The 15,282-nt window shown below is 36.3% G+C and overlaps 1 protein-coding gene across 3 annotated transcripts in view; it reads right to left on the bottom strand.

The window, feature by feature from the left end:
• GABRG3 (gamma-aminobutyric acid type A receptor subunit gamma3) overlaps nucleotides 1-15,282 on the bottom strand; it is a 515,770-nt gene that overhangs the window by 206,751 nt on the left and 293,737 nt on the right. For all 3 annotated transcript variants that reach the window (XM_075200111.1, XM_075200109.1, XM_075200110.1), the window contains exon 4: nucleotides 12,691-12,911. In XM_075200111.1, the coding sequence (XP_075056212.1) occupies nucleotides 12,691-12,911 (221 nt within the window). The remainder of the gene's footprint in view (nucleotides 1-12,690; nucleotides 12,912-15,282) is intronic.

The raw sequence follows: 15,282 nt of genomic DNA on the forward strand, positions 1-15,282 counted from the left end.
TTATTATTATTAATAATAATAATAATAATAATAATAATAATGTATAATATTAATGTTTATTTATATAATCCTAGCATATACCACCTTGTTTTACAATACGTTGCACCTTTCTTTGGCAGTTAGCCCTAGAGCTATTGCTAAAGTTGGCACCAATTTTATACATATTATATAAGACATACTAGCTGAACTTGCCACATCTCCTTAATTAAAAAAGGAAGTGAATAATCGCATAAGCAGTACAGAGATCATCACAGCATTTAACTTGTATAGTTTTTTACAGATGTACTACAAAGCTGAAACAGATTCAATGAAAATCAAGTGAACTTCCTTGCATGTGATATAGACCAATTTTTTACAATCAATAAACCTTGAATCATACCCATTTGTGTCCACTTAACAGACCAAATTTAATTTTATCAGGAATAGATTTAAATTTTTTATTTTTTTAACATTAATAATTGTATTAAAGGTTTTAAGGCAAGGGAAAAAAGTTACTGAAAAAAAGAAAAGGGAGAAGTAGGATGGGGTTGGGGTACATAATGGGGAACAGATACAACAATGTACACCAAACAACATAGGTACTATCTCAGGGATAGAACCACTTGGTCATGTAGAGAGGCCTAAAGCAAACATAGAAATAGTAATTTTAATTATTTTTCTTTTAACCAAAAACATAAACTCCAGATTTGCAGACCAGCAAATATAATTCACCTTGATTCTACTAATTCATCAAGAAATTAATTAGCATCTGGTCCAATTATTCCTTCTGGGCAAACCTTATTTCTGACTACTGATTTATCAATGCTTTCTTAGTTAATACATCAATTGTTTTAATAGCACACTTTATAATCTCTAACACTATATAGAGCTGGTTCATTAAGGAAAGTAAAGCCAAAAAAATAAGTAGCTTTGCACCTTGGCAAAACCATGTTGCATTAGAGGGGGAGGAAAATTTAAAATGTAGGGACAGGTTTATAATTAGGGTAGGACATGTCCGGGATCAACTTTACATTTCAGTGTAAAAATAAAGCTATCAAGTATTTGTGTGCTACATGAAAAAAAACAGCCAGTGTTTTCCTTATGTGCAAAATAACAAACTAATTTGCACTTTTTGCACTGTAACATGATTTTGTCCAGGAGAAAACTTACTATTATATCTGGCTGGATACACTGCAATTTCAGAGGTTTATATATTCAATGAAGTTAAACATTGGCATAGGCATTTGTCAGCAGACTCACTACTTTTATGGAATTCTAAGACCACTCTACTGGCATTATAAGTTAACCTTAAGTTTTAATCCCAACTACATTCATATTAGGTTTCTAAAATATTATTATGTCCATTTTATAGCATTTGGTAGCAGGAACTGAATATGTAACAATTTGCTTGAGGTTAACCGAACCACATTTTTCATATAATAAATTTAAATTATGCCTCAGACATCTAGTAGTGACCAGCGCTGATAATAAAAAAAATGTTGCACTCCTAATTAATCATGAAATAGTCTAAAAACATAATACAACTTTATATAAATTTCTACACAAATTAAAATTTGGTTTATATCGGTATTATACATGAAATTTATTTTTTATTTAAAAAAATAAGGCTGTAAAACAATGCAACAAGAAATAAAGGCGTGCATTAATATTGTAAAGGCTGGAATTATATCTGTAATACAGGATTTACATAAATAAATACAGCTCTATGCCAGTATAAGATGGCTGTCATACACCAGACTTGCAGTAAATTATGTTTGTATGGATGTTGTGATGATTTCTAACACAAAACACTAGATGTTTGCTCTATATATTTGACTACAGGTATAACCTACTTTTAGGTCTCATACACACAGGTGGCAATAAGGCACTGATAAGGTATGTGTGGTGTGCTGCATTAAGCGGGCTTTCAACGCACTGCAAGCTCTCAGAAAATGAGGGTCTCTATGGAGAGCACTCACTGTTTGTTGCTTAGCCTTGTGTCCAAAAACCACCTCATGTTCATGGCAAGGACCATGCTTACAGAATTAGTGTTCACCAATGGGTTCCTTAAACCCTAATTTATTTCACATTTGCATTGTGTAGAATGCACCTTCAGTGAGATACTCTGTGGATACAATGTGTATGAGACCTTAATGAGGTACACTTTGATGAATCTGTGCAGTTAATTTGGTCAACATTGGTCACATGTATTCCAATCACAGAATAACATTGATTATGAAGTTGTGTTGTAACATCTCTGCAGTAAAGGGTTATGTAAAGGATGTGTGGTATTGAGATGAATTATTTGCTGAATATGTTAGACAAGACTTAAGCTCGGTACACAGTACAGGTTTATGACCCGATTATCGCGCCAATCACACAATAAACGACGACTGTTAGGTCGGATATTGCATTAGTGTGTACGCTCTCACGATCAGGTTTTATCGTACCAAAGTACATTGTATCATTTAATTTGCTTTTTTAACTGTACTAAAAATGTCTATAAATTATGGACCGATGTAGGGCAAATTCTAAAGTGTCTATGCACTCATGAGCAACAGTGTAGGCAGATCTCTATAGAGATTATAGATACGTGATCTTTTTAGCACATGGCTATGACAGATGAAGACCACAGATATGAAGGTAAATTGTGTAAAATCGTGTTAGTGAATATTCTTGACTAGGCATGCTGATCGAGACTTTCAGTTGTTGGTAAAATCATTAAAGATAACGCATTGGGAGAGCGCTTTAGGCTTAATAGAGCAAATAAATACATTATTGAACAATAAAATGTATCTACATCTGAGATGACTCCCCATCTTTTACTCCCTATTTGGTTCAAGCTGTCCTTCCATGAGACCAAATCATTATTTCTAGCATTTCCATTATTATAGTCCCATAAAAATCCTTTAGCAGTATCAAAGGTCAACATTATGACCAAATCACTGTGTGCAGAGAGTGCTAAAGAAGAATGCAAGTATGATATAAACAGAAAAAGAGAAAACAACTTCCTCATATAAGCACTCATTGGACTAAGTGACACTGATCTTTCAAATCGTAGGTTTACTGTGTGCATATAATATACTTGAAATGTTAACCTTTGTTCCAACATATTTACATTACCAATACCAAAAGTATATTTTACTGCTATCTGTGGAATATGTATATATAAATCAGTTGAAAAACAAAAAAGCCAAAAAACAATCATGGAGGAGTAACATCACTGAGGATCAGCAACTGTGACTGCAGAGCTGCCGACTGAATACATCGACATGTTACATTTGAAGTGATACACACTGACTCACACTGACATAATTCATAACTTTGAAAATATTGTAGTAATCATCAATATCATTTAATTATAAGGAACTTCAAACCTCTGCGCACTGGACAGTCTGTATAACAAAGTTTGCATTAAAACAGAACATATATACGAGCTTGACAGAGAAGGTGCATGTATGAGACAGAGGGTAGTGAGGGCCCTGCTTTTTATTTCTATTAGCAATGATGGACAGAGCTATTATCACAGAGCTCTTGAGCCTAATAGGTCTGTTAGAGCACTATAGTTGACAGGATCTTGTCATTGTAGTGAATGACTGAAACTTTGTAATGATTCATGTTTATTTTTTATTTTAGCTATATACAGTACTCTAGCATTAGTAATGCATGATATTTAATTGTCATTGTGCAAGGAGAGAGTTTGCGCTCAACTTCCGTTGGATTGCAGGAGCTGCAATAGAACTAAGGATCCCTCCTTAGATAAAACACACTAAACAGATAAAGATTCTTTGCACTAACAAGCCAGTGAATGCAAAGAATCTTTATCCAATTAATTGTCATTGATAATTAATCTTATGGGACTGCAGGAACTCTGATGATGATCCATTGCAAACTGTGCTATTTACAGACAAGAATCTTTATGATTAAGAAAATAAATAACTTTAATCCTCAATCTTATTGGTCTGGCTGGCTCAACACTCCTCTCCCCCTCTGTCCTTTCTTCTCCTTCCTTTCATCTTCCTCTCCTTCTATCCTCCTCTTTCCTGCTCCTCTTCCATTCCTTCTGCATGGGCTAGTTCCCACTCCATGCTATGGCACTCATAGAGCTGGAGCCAGCCTCTCGCATGTGCAGAGACCATACACAAGACTGAAATCAAAGGCTGTTTCCCACAGCATTAGAGCAGTTAAGCGTGGTGATAGTGGTGTTGTATTAATGTAATGTGGTGAGGTATTAATGTAATGTAGTGGGTGGTGTTAATATCATGTGATGTAGTTAACGTAATGTAGTGGATATATTAATATAATGTGGGGAGTAGTCATGTAATTTAGTGGCAGGGGGAGGTTTAATTTAATTGTAGTCTCTTTTAAATGTAGGGTACATTAGTGTAATGTGGGATTGGTTAGGGATAGTAATAAATTATAGGATTTAATTATGTAATGTGGTAACACTTTATTAAATGTAGGAAAACTAGAGGGTATGAATAAGGACTATGTATTAAATGTGGGTGATGCATAATGTCGGGGCTGTATTTTTGTTGGGGTGGAGCTGTGAATCTTGTGTGTTCATTCATTCTTAGGCATTCCAGGAGGGGTAGAGAAACTATCTCTTTTCTGAGTAGAACCCTAACATTTCATTTCCACACAAAACATGTGCAAATGTATACCCTTTACCTCTTGATCTAATTAAGGATCAGTAGTCCGTGTACACAAGAGTTAACAAACTTGACTTGTTTTCAACATCAAAGCATCTGAGACTCCATCTTTTAAAGGTAGCTGTGTCAGTTTGTTTTTCTGCCTCGTTCTTCTACTCTATCACCCTCCACCCCCCTTTTTGCAGATATTGCAGCTGCTTGTTCTTCTGTTACAGCGGGAATGGCTGAAGCTACAGAACACATTTGATTACCTGCTGTTAATACATTAAGGCACCTTCTTCACACTGCCTTTCTGTTTCTACCATATATATTTGTGGGCCATAAGGGGGGGGGGTGGTGTTTCTTTGTTTACTCTCAACAATCCACAGATTATATGATTTGAATTCATCAACCTTTCTCCTTAACACATTTTTTTAATTATCCAAAATTTCAAAATCAAAGTTATAGAGAAGACTATTTTATCAGAAATCTGCTTATGCCAGCATTTAAGGTACTTAACAGCAATGAAACCATTTTTCCTGTACATGTGACTAGCAGCTGACCCCTCTGGTAGCTCCAAAGCAAAGCTTGCCTTTGACGATTTAAAAGACAGATTCCCAACAATATTTAAACCTTTTGTCTGGGACCTGTAATCCACAGTAATAATTTTCGGATAAGGTTATAATTGAAACTAAAGAGCTACTTTCCAAAGTAAATGAAGAATTTCTTCAAATAAGGAACTGTCATTACACAACTAAGAAGTCACTGATGTATTATTAGCAGAGAGAGGAGGAGTATGTAAATTATTAGGCCAAAAGTGCTGTACTTTTATTTCAGATCGACTTGATGTGATTGAATAACATTTATAAAAAACATTGTGAATTGCAGAAAGAGGCTAGGGAAATTAACAAACAGACATGGGATCATATTTGATGGCTAGGTGCAGGTTTGTCCCAATGGATCATCAACATCATGACCAATTATTTATATTACACCACAAATTCTGCAGAACTGTACAGAGAATATTTGTCATACCCTGCCCCAGTGGAGCGTACAGTCTAAATTCCCTAATGCACACAAATGCACAGACAATGGTTAATTTTGTCAGCAGTCAATTAGCCTACCAATATGCTTTTGGAGCACCCAGTAGAAATCCACACAAACACAGGGAGAACATACAAATTCCACAAAGATAAGAAGGCCCTGTGCTAACCAATGAGCCACTGTGCCATATCTTGGTTATAGTACAATATATAGTAATAGGTTTTGTGGGCCTATTGATTATATAGTTGTTAGATACCTTCCTACGCTATTTGCGAAATATGTAAGTAAGGAAAAAATCTAAAATCCAGGTAAGAGAAAATAGGCCTGAGTATCCAACATTTTATGAGAATTTTGGAAGAGGTGACATAGTAGGACAGGCCATTTAGTTAATACCAGAGGTAATCAAAGGGTCGAATTAAGAAACATGAAATTTGAATTACAAATGTTATTACTGTATAAAGGTTGGACATTGAATTTCACTTTTTGGAAATATATGAGTGACTGTGTGTACATAAAGAGTTGATTATCTATCTAGGCCTGGTTAGTTCCTAAGATGTACACTGGACTATATTTACCTTGCATGAACTATCAATATATCTTTGTCCATGTATTTATTCACTATTGTCATTCGACCTGCTATATTATAGTTTTGTTAATTGCATCCAAAGAGATATATTAGGGAAGCAACGAATACGGTATAGTAGTTGAGTTTTTGAGATGTTTCTTATTGATTATGTGTTATTTTAGTGATCTAAAAATTGTTTAGGCTTTATTTATGATGTTATTATTCATTAATTGACTTATTAAGTCAATTAATTTAAATACATGTATAAAGAAGAAATACACGTCTATAGAAGATAAAATGTATTTTCTTTTCTTTATGACTTGTACATTTATGTGAAAAAATTTTTGGGTCCGACCCTGTGTTATTGCTTGGGTATAACCCCATTCGTTAAAGTCCGAAGAGAAAATAAGCAAATTACATTCACCAATGATGTACTCCACATTAATTTCTACCCAAATATTACCTTCCATGTTATCTGTTTACATGTTTCTCAAAGACAGCTTGGGAAGCCACTCAAAGACAGAAAAATGAAGGAAGTGTTACACTTTATACTTCAAGGAAATTATCAGTGAGAATAATTTACTTATTTTTACATTTGTGTGAAATTAACTTTTAAAGGGATTATTCAGTCAAATTAATATTTTTTCACACTTATTTAGGAAACTGCTCCCACAACAGTAACTATTTTTTTTTATTTGCACTAAACAATTTCACTATTCCAATGTAGTCAAGTAGTGTTCAAACACTATACAGTAGTTAGCTGTCCTTGTTGGGTTTGATGGTTCTGCAGAACTATGTCTCCATGCAGTTATACTGCCCACATAACATACATGGTGGCCCTAGCAAAATTTGCAGCAGGGTCCACAAATGTCTACTTACAACCTTAATTGCATGTGCTGTGATTGCACTAACAGAGAGACACAAACTCACTTCATTAATACACACATAAACACATTAAAATAAAAACCACACATACATCACAATTAGTTACTAATGCATGCAATCAATCTGTATTTGCTTGCTTCGCTTCCACTATCTTACAAAGAGCCTCTTGTGGTTTTCTCCTATTTCCTGCTGTATCTCTTCATCTCTATTCCTGTCTGTAAACCTTCTCCTATGCTCCTATACTGTGAATAAAGCTTCATAATTCAGCAAATCTCTTTTATGCTGCCTTTTCCACAAAAAAACACTTCACTCACCCAAGCAATTATTCCATTAGTTCCAATGCAGTTGAAATGTAAAAAGTGGTCTGTGCAATGTGGCTAGACATGAAGGGTTGGATTCATCAAGGTTTGCATACTGTGCGCAAAGTGCGTTTAAAAATGCATGTAAATCGGCTTTGTATACGACTAAATACAACAAGGAATTGGTCAGAAGATACGTGCGCTGATGAATTTGGGTGTAGGTCTGCTCTGTTCTACTACACAAGACACTGCAGGATGCATCCAATGCCTAAGTGGAATAAACATTCTTAAAAGAACGCACAGAAATTAAAAACTATTGAATTAATATTGTCTGTTAATAATAAAAGCAATAATGACAACACGGATAAAAACAAAAAAAATGTTTTATATATGTTTATTTTTCCCTGAAATGCATTTATTAGGATGATGTTAAGTCTGTCATCACTTGTATTCAGGATATAGACTAGCTCTGTAGCTGGAGCAAGCGATTAGGCAGAAAAACCAAGTAATTTTGAGATGCTCAAAGCTTGATGCAGACATGTCTGCATGCATTGAGTTTAGCATGACCTTACTGTACTTTGACTAGGGAAGAAAGCCCCTTTCCTGCCCCATTCACTCACAGAAATCGTAGGCTGTAGTAAGTGTTCTTTGTGTACCTAGATGCAGTGAACATTGGTGCATTTAGTTGCATATGGCCCAGTTCTGGTCATGAGCAGAGTTATTTTGCTTGTGATAAGCACAAAATCAGCAGATATGTGCCTTGGTTAATCAGGCCCTGAGTATGTGCAAAGTTGATGGGAATAAAATCTGTGCAATAGGGTCTTTGTAAGAGTGTTTAATTATATGACTATTATATGACTGTACATGGTGTCTAGGCAATGTCTCTGGTCTATGCAACGAACAGAATATAATGTAATATGTACAGATGAATAGAAGCTTAAAGAAAGACAGTAATAAACACGGCCACCCTTACACACTCTGTAAATTCATATAAATAATATATAAAATGTCATTAAAAAGGTGTCAACGCTGAACTGAAGCTCTCTTTTTTTTTCCGTGGCGCAACCTGTGATGGAAATAAGATGAGGAGTGGGGGGGGAGGGAGGAGAGAACAGGCGAGAGAAGTATACACGATAACAGCTGGAGCGGTGGCTCTGCTGCAGTGGGAAATGTCTATAGCTTGTTTTGCAGTTTTTGTTTACAGCTCTTTTGCTTTGGTTTATAGCTCTAATGCCGTGTATACTAAGGTGATCTAAGGAGTTCTTAGAGTTATTAGCTCTATGGGGTATGGCGGGCAGGGGGGGTAGGTCTGCACTGAGTGGGTTTGGGGTTAGAAAATAGCAGGTGTACTGCTAGCTTGTGTGGAGGCTTGCTCTTCTGTATTTATTTAAATAAATACAGCTAATGGGTGATCTAGTGGAGCAAGTTTTTTAGGGGTTGTCTGTTAAAAGTGTTTGTAAATATGAATTGGCGGTGTGGTGAATGTAATTAGTGTAAGAATGGAGATGTCATGTGAATATGTGTAATGGTATGTGCTATAGATAAAGTGTGGGCTCAGTTATGTGTGGGGATATAGAGGCTAAAAATGAGGGGGATATGTGTGGCTTAGGGCTCAATGTGGTGCTGATGGAGGGTGTTATAGCGTTTCTGCTTAGAGTGCTCTTAAAAGGGCAGTTCTTGTGTAGCTTGGTGTGGGATGGCTCCTCTGGGCAGGTTACCTCGGTTAGGTGGATGTTTTCTGTAGGTTGGCTTTGGAATGTGTAGCGCTGGACGAGCGGTCTGGGTGGCTGCGGCCTGGCGGCTTACTTCCGTTGTTCCTGGAACGCAAATGCGTTCCAAAAGCCTCACTTCCTGTTTTGTTATGGAACGCACAGGCGCCTGTGCGTTCCACTGCAGTGCTGTGTTTTCCTCGATTGTAACGCTTTGCCTTTGGAGTGCTTGGACCTTTCGTCGGATAGCTTGATTTGTAGAGGGGCTTCTCCGCGTTATTTGTGTGTTGTCTCACCAATGCGTTTCGTCCGGAGACTTCGAAGTCTCCGGACGAAACGCGTTGGTTGACAAAACACAAATAATTTTCATCCAGAACATAAGGAACCTGAACGCGGAAAAGCCCCTCTACAAATCAAGCTATCCGCATAGTCTTACACTAATTACATTCACCACACCGCCAATTCATATTTACAAACACTTTTAACAGACAACCCCTAAAAAACTTGCTCCACTAGATCACCCATTAGCTGTATTTATTTAAATAAATACAGAAGAGCAAGCCTCCACACAAGCTAGCAGTACACCTGCTATTTTCTAACCCCAAACCCACTCAGGGCAGACCTACCCCCCCTGCCCGCCATACCCTATAGAGCTAATAACTCTAAGAACTCCTTAGATCACCTTAGTATACACGGCATTAGAGCTATAGACCAAAGCAAAAAAGCTGTAAACAAAAACTGCAAAACAAGCTATAAACATTTCCCACTGCAGCAGAGCCACTGCTCCAGCTGTTATCGTGTATACTTCTCTCGCCTGTTCTCTCCTCCCCCCCCCCACTCCCCATCTTATTTCCATAACAGGTTGCGCCACGGAAAAGACAAGAGAACAACCAACAACAACCGGAACTGGAACACCCGGAACAACCGTCAAGGCAGCACCAACCCTCAAATCAACAAAATCAAGCGCAGACGTCCAAGGTAAGCCCTCCCAAGAGGCTTTCCACCACCCACCTCGCTGAACTGAAGCTAACTGCCTATATATCAGAGGTAAGTTTAGTAATAAATGCAGTGTCACAAATAACTAAATATGGGCAAACCGATTTGCCCTAATCTGAAATTTAAACCATCCATTTCTACAAATCAGCAGTGATCAGCGATATCCTATTGCTAGAAAACCCAACTCTATCAGTATATTCTACGAGGCCTGTTCTTGATGCAATTAAACTTAACATTTTGCTGGCTGCTTGTGATTGGTTAATAGTGAAAGGGACTCTTTGGGACCAGGGGCAGGCTGGGCTAGGGGGCATCTGCCCATGGACTAGTCCCATAGTGGGCTACCTTGGGCTGGATCACTGGGCCACCTGCATTTTCTTTCCTTTAAAATGTTCCTAATGGGTTGCTAAGACGAGTCTTGCCCCCAGGCTAAAATTTGCCAGTTCTCTCCTTAATTAGTTATGCATTTTGCAAAATGTCATAACAGTAAGTGCAGAGGTGCTTAGGTTTTGCATAATACAGCATGTGGAAGAAGATGGCAGAGAAAGGGACAGTAATGTACAATTGATGCAGAAAGAATTTATATAGATTTCTAAATTATAGGTAGTACAGATAATATACTGAATTTTAATAACCATAATGATTTGTCTATGAATAATTAATTTGTTTTTTATTTGTTATATTGAATCTGAAATATATATATGAATAGCAGAATCTCTTAACTTACATAAATGTTGATTTGATGGTTTTTAACATACAGAGAACCTCCTTGCGGTGTAAATCAGATTATGAATGTACGGATATCACCCTTTGAGGTCAGTACTTTGGTTTATGATAAGTCCTAATAATCAAAACCTACTTGCACTTGCCCTATAGCAAGTGCAAAACACATGACTCCTAACAGGCGTATCTGCATGTTGCTATAGGTCTGCATGAGCCGCATTTGCGTGAACACATCTTTAGTGTACTCTACTTGTGTTTACACGCCCCTTCCTTCTTTTGTTCCACCTCTCCAAGTACAGGTGGGCTTAAGTGCAGGAAGCATGCAAGTTTGCAAAGGGGCATAATTGTGCACCTGCTTTCTGGGCATGTCAGATCAATTTCAAACAAGATACGCTACGCAAATTGGCATGCCTCCCACTCTGATTCGGCCCCATTTTGTCTCACTGATGGTTTACACTGGAAGTAATAAAATAGTAATACCATATTTGGGTTTAACTAAAAGAAAATATCTTAGACCTTCATATAACATGTTTATGGTGTGTTTTTCGTAGAATTAAAAGCCAAAAAGTAAGTAAAGCTACATTTAAAAGATGGCTAAAAATGTATTATGTGAAAATTATAAAATGAAAGGACTTTCATCTCTTCACTTCCATTATTTGTTAAAACACAATCTGCAAGAATACTGTGTACTCACAGGCATAAATACCACACTTTTGTGAAGCACCACGGAATGCAGGATATCCTAAATATTTAGGGACCCAACATTTGGTTCATGGGTACTTCATCTAGCGCTTCATAATGTACTTTCAGCCACCTATAATTAGCTATAGACATCTCTGTTGCCAGAGCTTCTTGATGGAGTGAAGAAAAGAGAAAATGTTTTACTGTCCAAAATCTGAGTCTGAATTTAACACTATATATCCATACTCAGTGGTTGCAGAGGGCTGGTTTATAGTTGTATATATGTCATACTGCTACTTCTCCTACTGCCTTCATTATGACACTATCAATTTTCATTGACTTACATTTTCCATACCGCCACTTAAATTTCATAGCTCCACTTATTAATTTCCACTTTGACCACTTAGTAATAAAGTCTTTTGCAAGTTAGTATATTGTTGTTACAAAATGTACAGGTAGGCTGTATGTTAGGGTCATTTTCTTTTAGGGGGGGGGTTATATATTGACTTCAAACACAAGAAAATAAATATTTCAATAGCAAGACATTTTCTTTTTTATGAATACATTAAATCCATGTTGCTTGATATATATGACTAAGTTTTTTGGCGCATTAAAGATTCCCTACATAGAACCCAAAATCACATCTTATGCTATCCCATACAAAAAAGTGATCTGAAGGTGGAAAATATCTCTTATATTTCAACCTTATATAGTTGAAGCTTTCTCTAAATAAATTTGCATTGAAATATATTAACTTATTTCTATGTCACTCTTATCATAACACCCCCCTATAGTATTAAGACACTTGCATATGTTACAAGCATTAATGCAGGATACTATAAGACACAGGGGGCTTATGTGAATACAGAAATTCTGCAGGTCATGAAAATCAAGTGTTGCTTGCAATTTCAGTAGTAATTTACATTTGGGGTGCGTTATTCCTTATAATACAGTTTTAATACAGTATTAGTTTTCCTAATAAACACTGAATCAATAACATCCTCCATCATTATACATATATTTTTTCCAGTAGTTTATACATATGTTAGCATCACTTGTGTATTTTAAGGTTATAAATAAATATATTTTATTTGTCTCTCTTTATTGCAGTTAAAAAGTATACTCTGCAAGAAAAGATTGAAAAGTTAAAAAGTCAACAGCAAATGAGAATACTGACATACCTTAATGTATACAAAATTTTACCATCATTCCATATTCTAAGAAGTTGATTGGGAGTTGTAATCCAGTGGGCCTCTGCTGTTTTAGAGTTCCGAAAGATAGTATCTGGAATCCAGATTAAGCCAACCATATTGCTGTTGAGGGTAAGAATCTTCATTGTACTATTGAACCTGAGACGATTGTCAATCCACGTTTGAGCAAAAAATATGTCTATTTGGTATTCCTGTTAAAGACAAAAAAATATCTGTTATTAATGACTGTGGAACAGTGGTCGAAAGTGGAAAGTTAGAAGTGGCGTATGGAGAATGTAAGTGAAAGGAATTGACGGTTTTTACAATAAAAGCAGTAGGAGCAGTGGTGGTAAGACATACCAACAATATACTTTGACCACTACTGTGGAAGGTAGAAAAAGTCAAGAATTATATTACTGCATCTTATTTATTGTGCGTTTATTTGATCTTAAGTTTCATGAAAGTGATTCACCTTATTGAACACTTGCTGTAAATATTGAGACATAACACAGCTAAAAATGATTCAACCACATGTACCTGGTTACTTTGAACTAATATATTTCTAACAGAAATCATATATGACCTGTTTAAAACAATTCACTATTTAATAGTGATAAATAAAATATACAAAAGAACAAATTATTTTTGTGGCAGATAATGCTTCTGCAGTAACCATCCATAATTCCCCACTAGCAGCTACAATTGTTATTCTGCTACCTTATGTATCAATTGTTCCCCACATTTTTTAGATCAAAAAGCTCATTTGGACAGTGCCATCTTTCATTTTTGTTTCATGCCATTGAATGTAATTTTTTTGTATTGTAATCCTCTCAATGTACAGAACTGTGTAATATGCTTGCATTTTATAAACATATGATTAAAATAAAAATAAAAACTAAATTTAAACTTCAAAACTCTCAACCAATTCTTCCCCACGACATCTCCAATCTCATAGCTACCCACAATCTTTACTGCTCTGCTAATGACCATCGCCTAACGACCACACTGATTACTTCTTCCCAATCCTGCATTCAGGACTTCGCCCAGGCTGTTCCCCACGTGTGGAACAATCTGCCACACCCTATAATGTTAGCCTCTACACTCCAAGGCTTCAAGCATTCCCTTAAAACTCACTTCATTATTCAAGCCTATCAGCCCTCCTAACTTCTTTTCCTCAGCTATCACCTCCACTTCCCCAATCTGTACTTCCCCTTTTGTGTCTTCCTCTATCTTTTAGTATGTAAGCTCTCACGAGCAGGGCCCACATTTCTCATGGTCTCCTTCAACTATTCCATTACGCTCTGTACCCCTAGGCCCGTTTCCCCAGCACTTCTTGAACCTAGGCCCACTTCATATTGGACATTACTATCAATTTCACTCAATGTCTACTAAATAACTTGATCTGCATTACCAAGTTATCTGTGTGTAATTTGTTTAGTCACTGTGTCTGGTCTATATATTATATTGTTTTCATGCATATATAATATGTTATGGATTATTGTTGTTTGTTTAATGTATACTACTTTAAATATAATGTACGGCACTACGGATCATTTGTGGTGCATAATTAATATAATGATAATAATACAAACAAAGCCTGATAACTTACTGCACATGGCATTGTTGTCAGAAATGTATCACTTAAAGGGCATGGATACTCCCAGACAACTCACAATATTTATCTTGGTTGGTTAGGAGACTGGGATATGGATGCTCATCAAGGTGTAGCTGGCTAGTATTGGATATGAGCTGATCGTATCAGACTCACAATCGTGTTTGACACTCTTTAGACAGGTTGTTCTGCTTTTGCCTATGCTCAAAGCCAATTATAATAAATAATGAGATTTGGCTGGAATGATCCATCCCTTTTAACTGTATTGGTCAATCTCCCATACAGTTTTGTTTTAGGTGTGTTTACAAACAGGAAAGTAGTACCCTTTGTAAATATACTTACTTAAGAAACAGAACTAACCACCTGTGGTACATGATTTATTTTGCATGTATTACATTCTATGGTAATAAGGGCTTGTGCATGTGTGTTTTCTAATTTCGTCTTATTAAAGAGGTGAAAAGAGGAGTGATAAAAAGTAACAAAAGGGTAATTGATCATTGAGCTGTTTCTTATGTAAGTTCCATTTTGTAATATATACTGAGGGTAATTTATAAGGCACGAAAAATGTATAGCACAAGGCAAAAGGTGTTTGTCTCACTTTGTGATGTTATGCAACTGTTGATGTGCCCATTGTGCCTGGTTTTATGCTTTAAGAGCAAATATAAAAGCAGCCCCCAGCATGTTTCTGCCAGCAAAAAAGACCTAATTTAAAACTTTTCTGTGAAACATTAATAAATGTAAAAGTCTTACTTGCCTACATTTGCAAATTTGGGTGAGTCATATACCACTTACAAGGTGCTCCTGCGTATAGGTCTGTTCTAACTCTAATCAGTGAGGGTGCAATGAGTGGATCACATATTAAAATGTGCTAAATTCAAACTTCAAACTTTTCAGAGATACTCCAGCCCTTCAGACAGATAATACATTAAATGGAAGGTTCCTTAGGCAACTACAGGTAACCCATGGGTACC

This window comes from Mixophyes fleayi, chromosome 2 (assembly GCF_038048845.1).
Source record: "Mixophyes fleayi isolate aMixFle1 chromosome 2, aMixFle1.hap1, whole genome shotgun sequence".
In the NCBI taxonomy this organism is placed as follows: Eukaryota; Metazoa; Chordata; class Amphibia; order Anura; family Limnodynastidae; genus Mixophyes; species Mixophyes fleayi.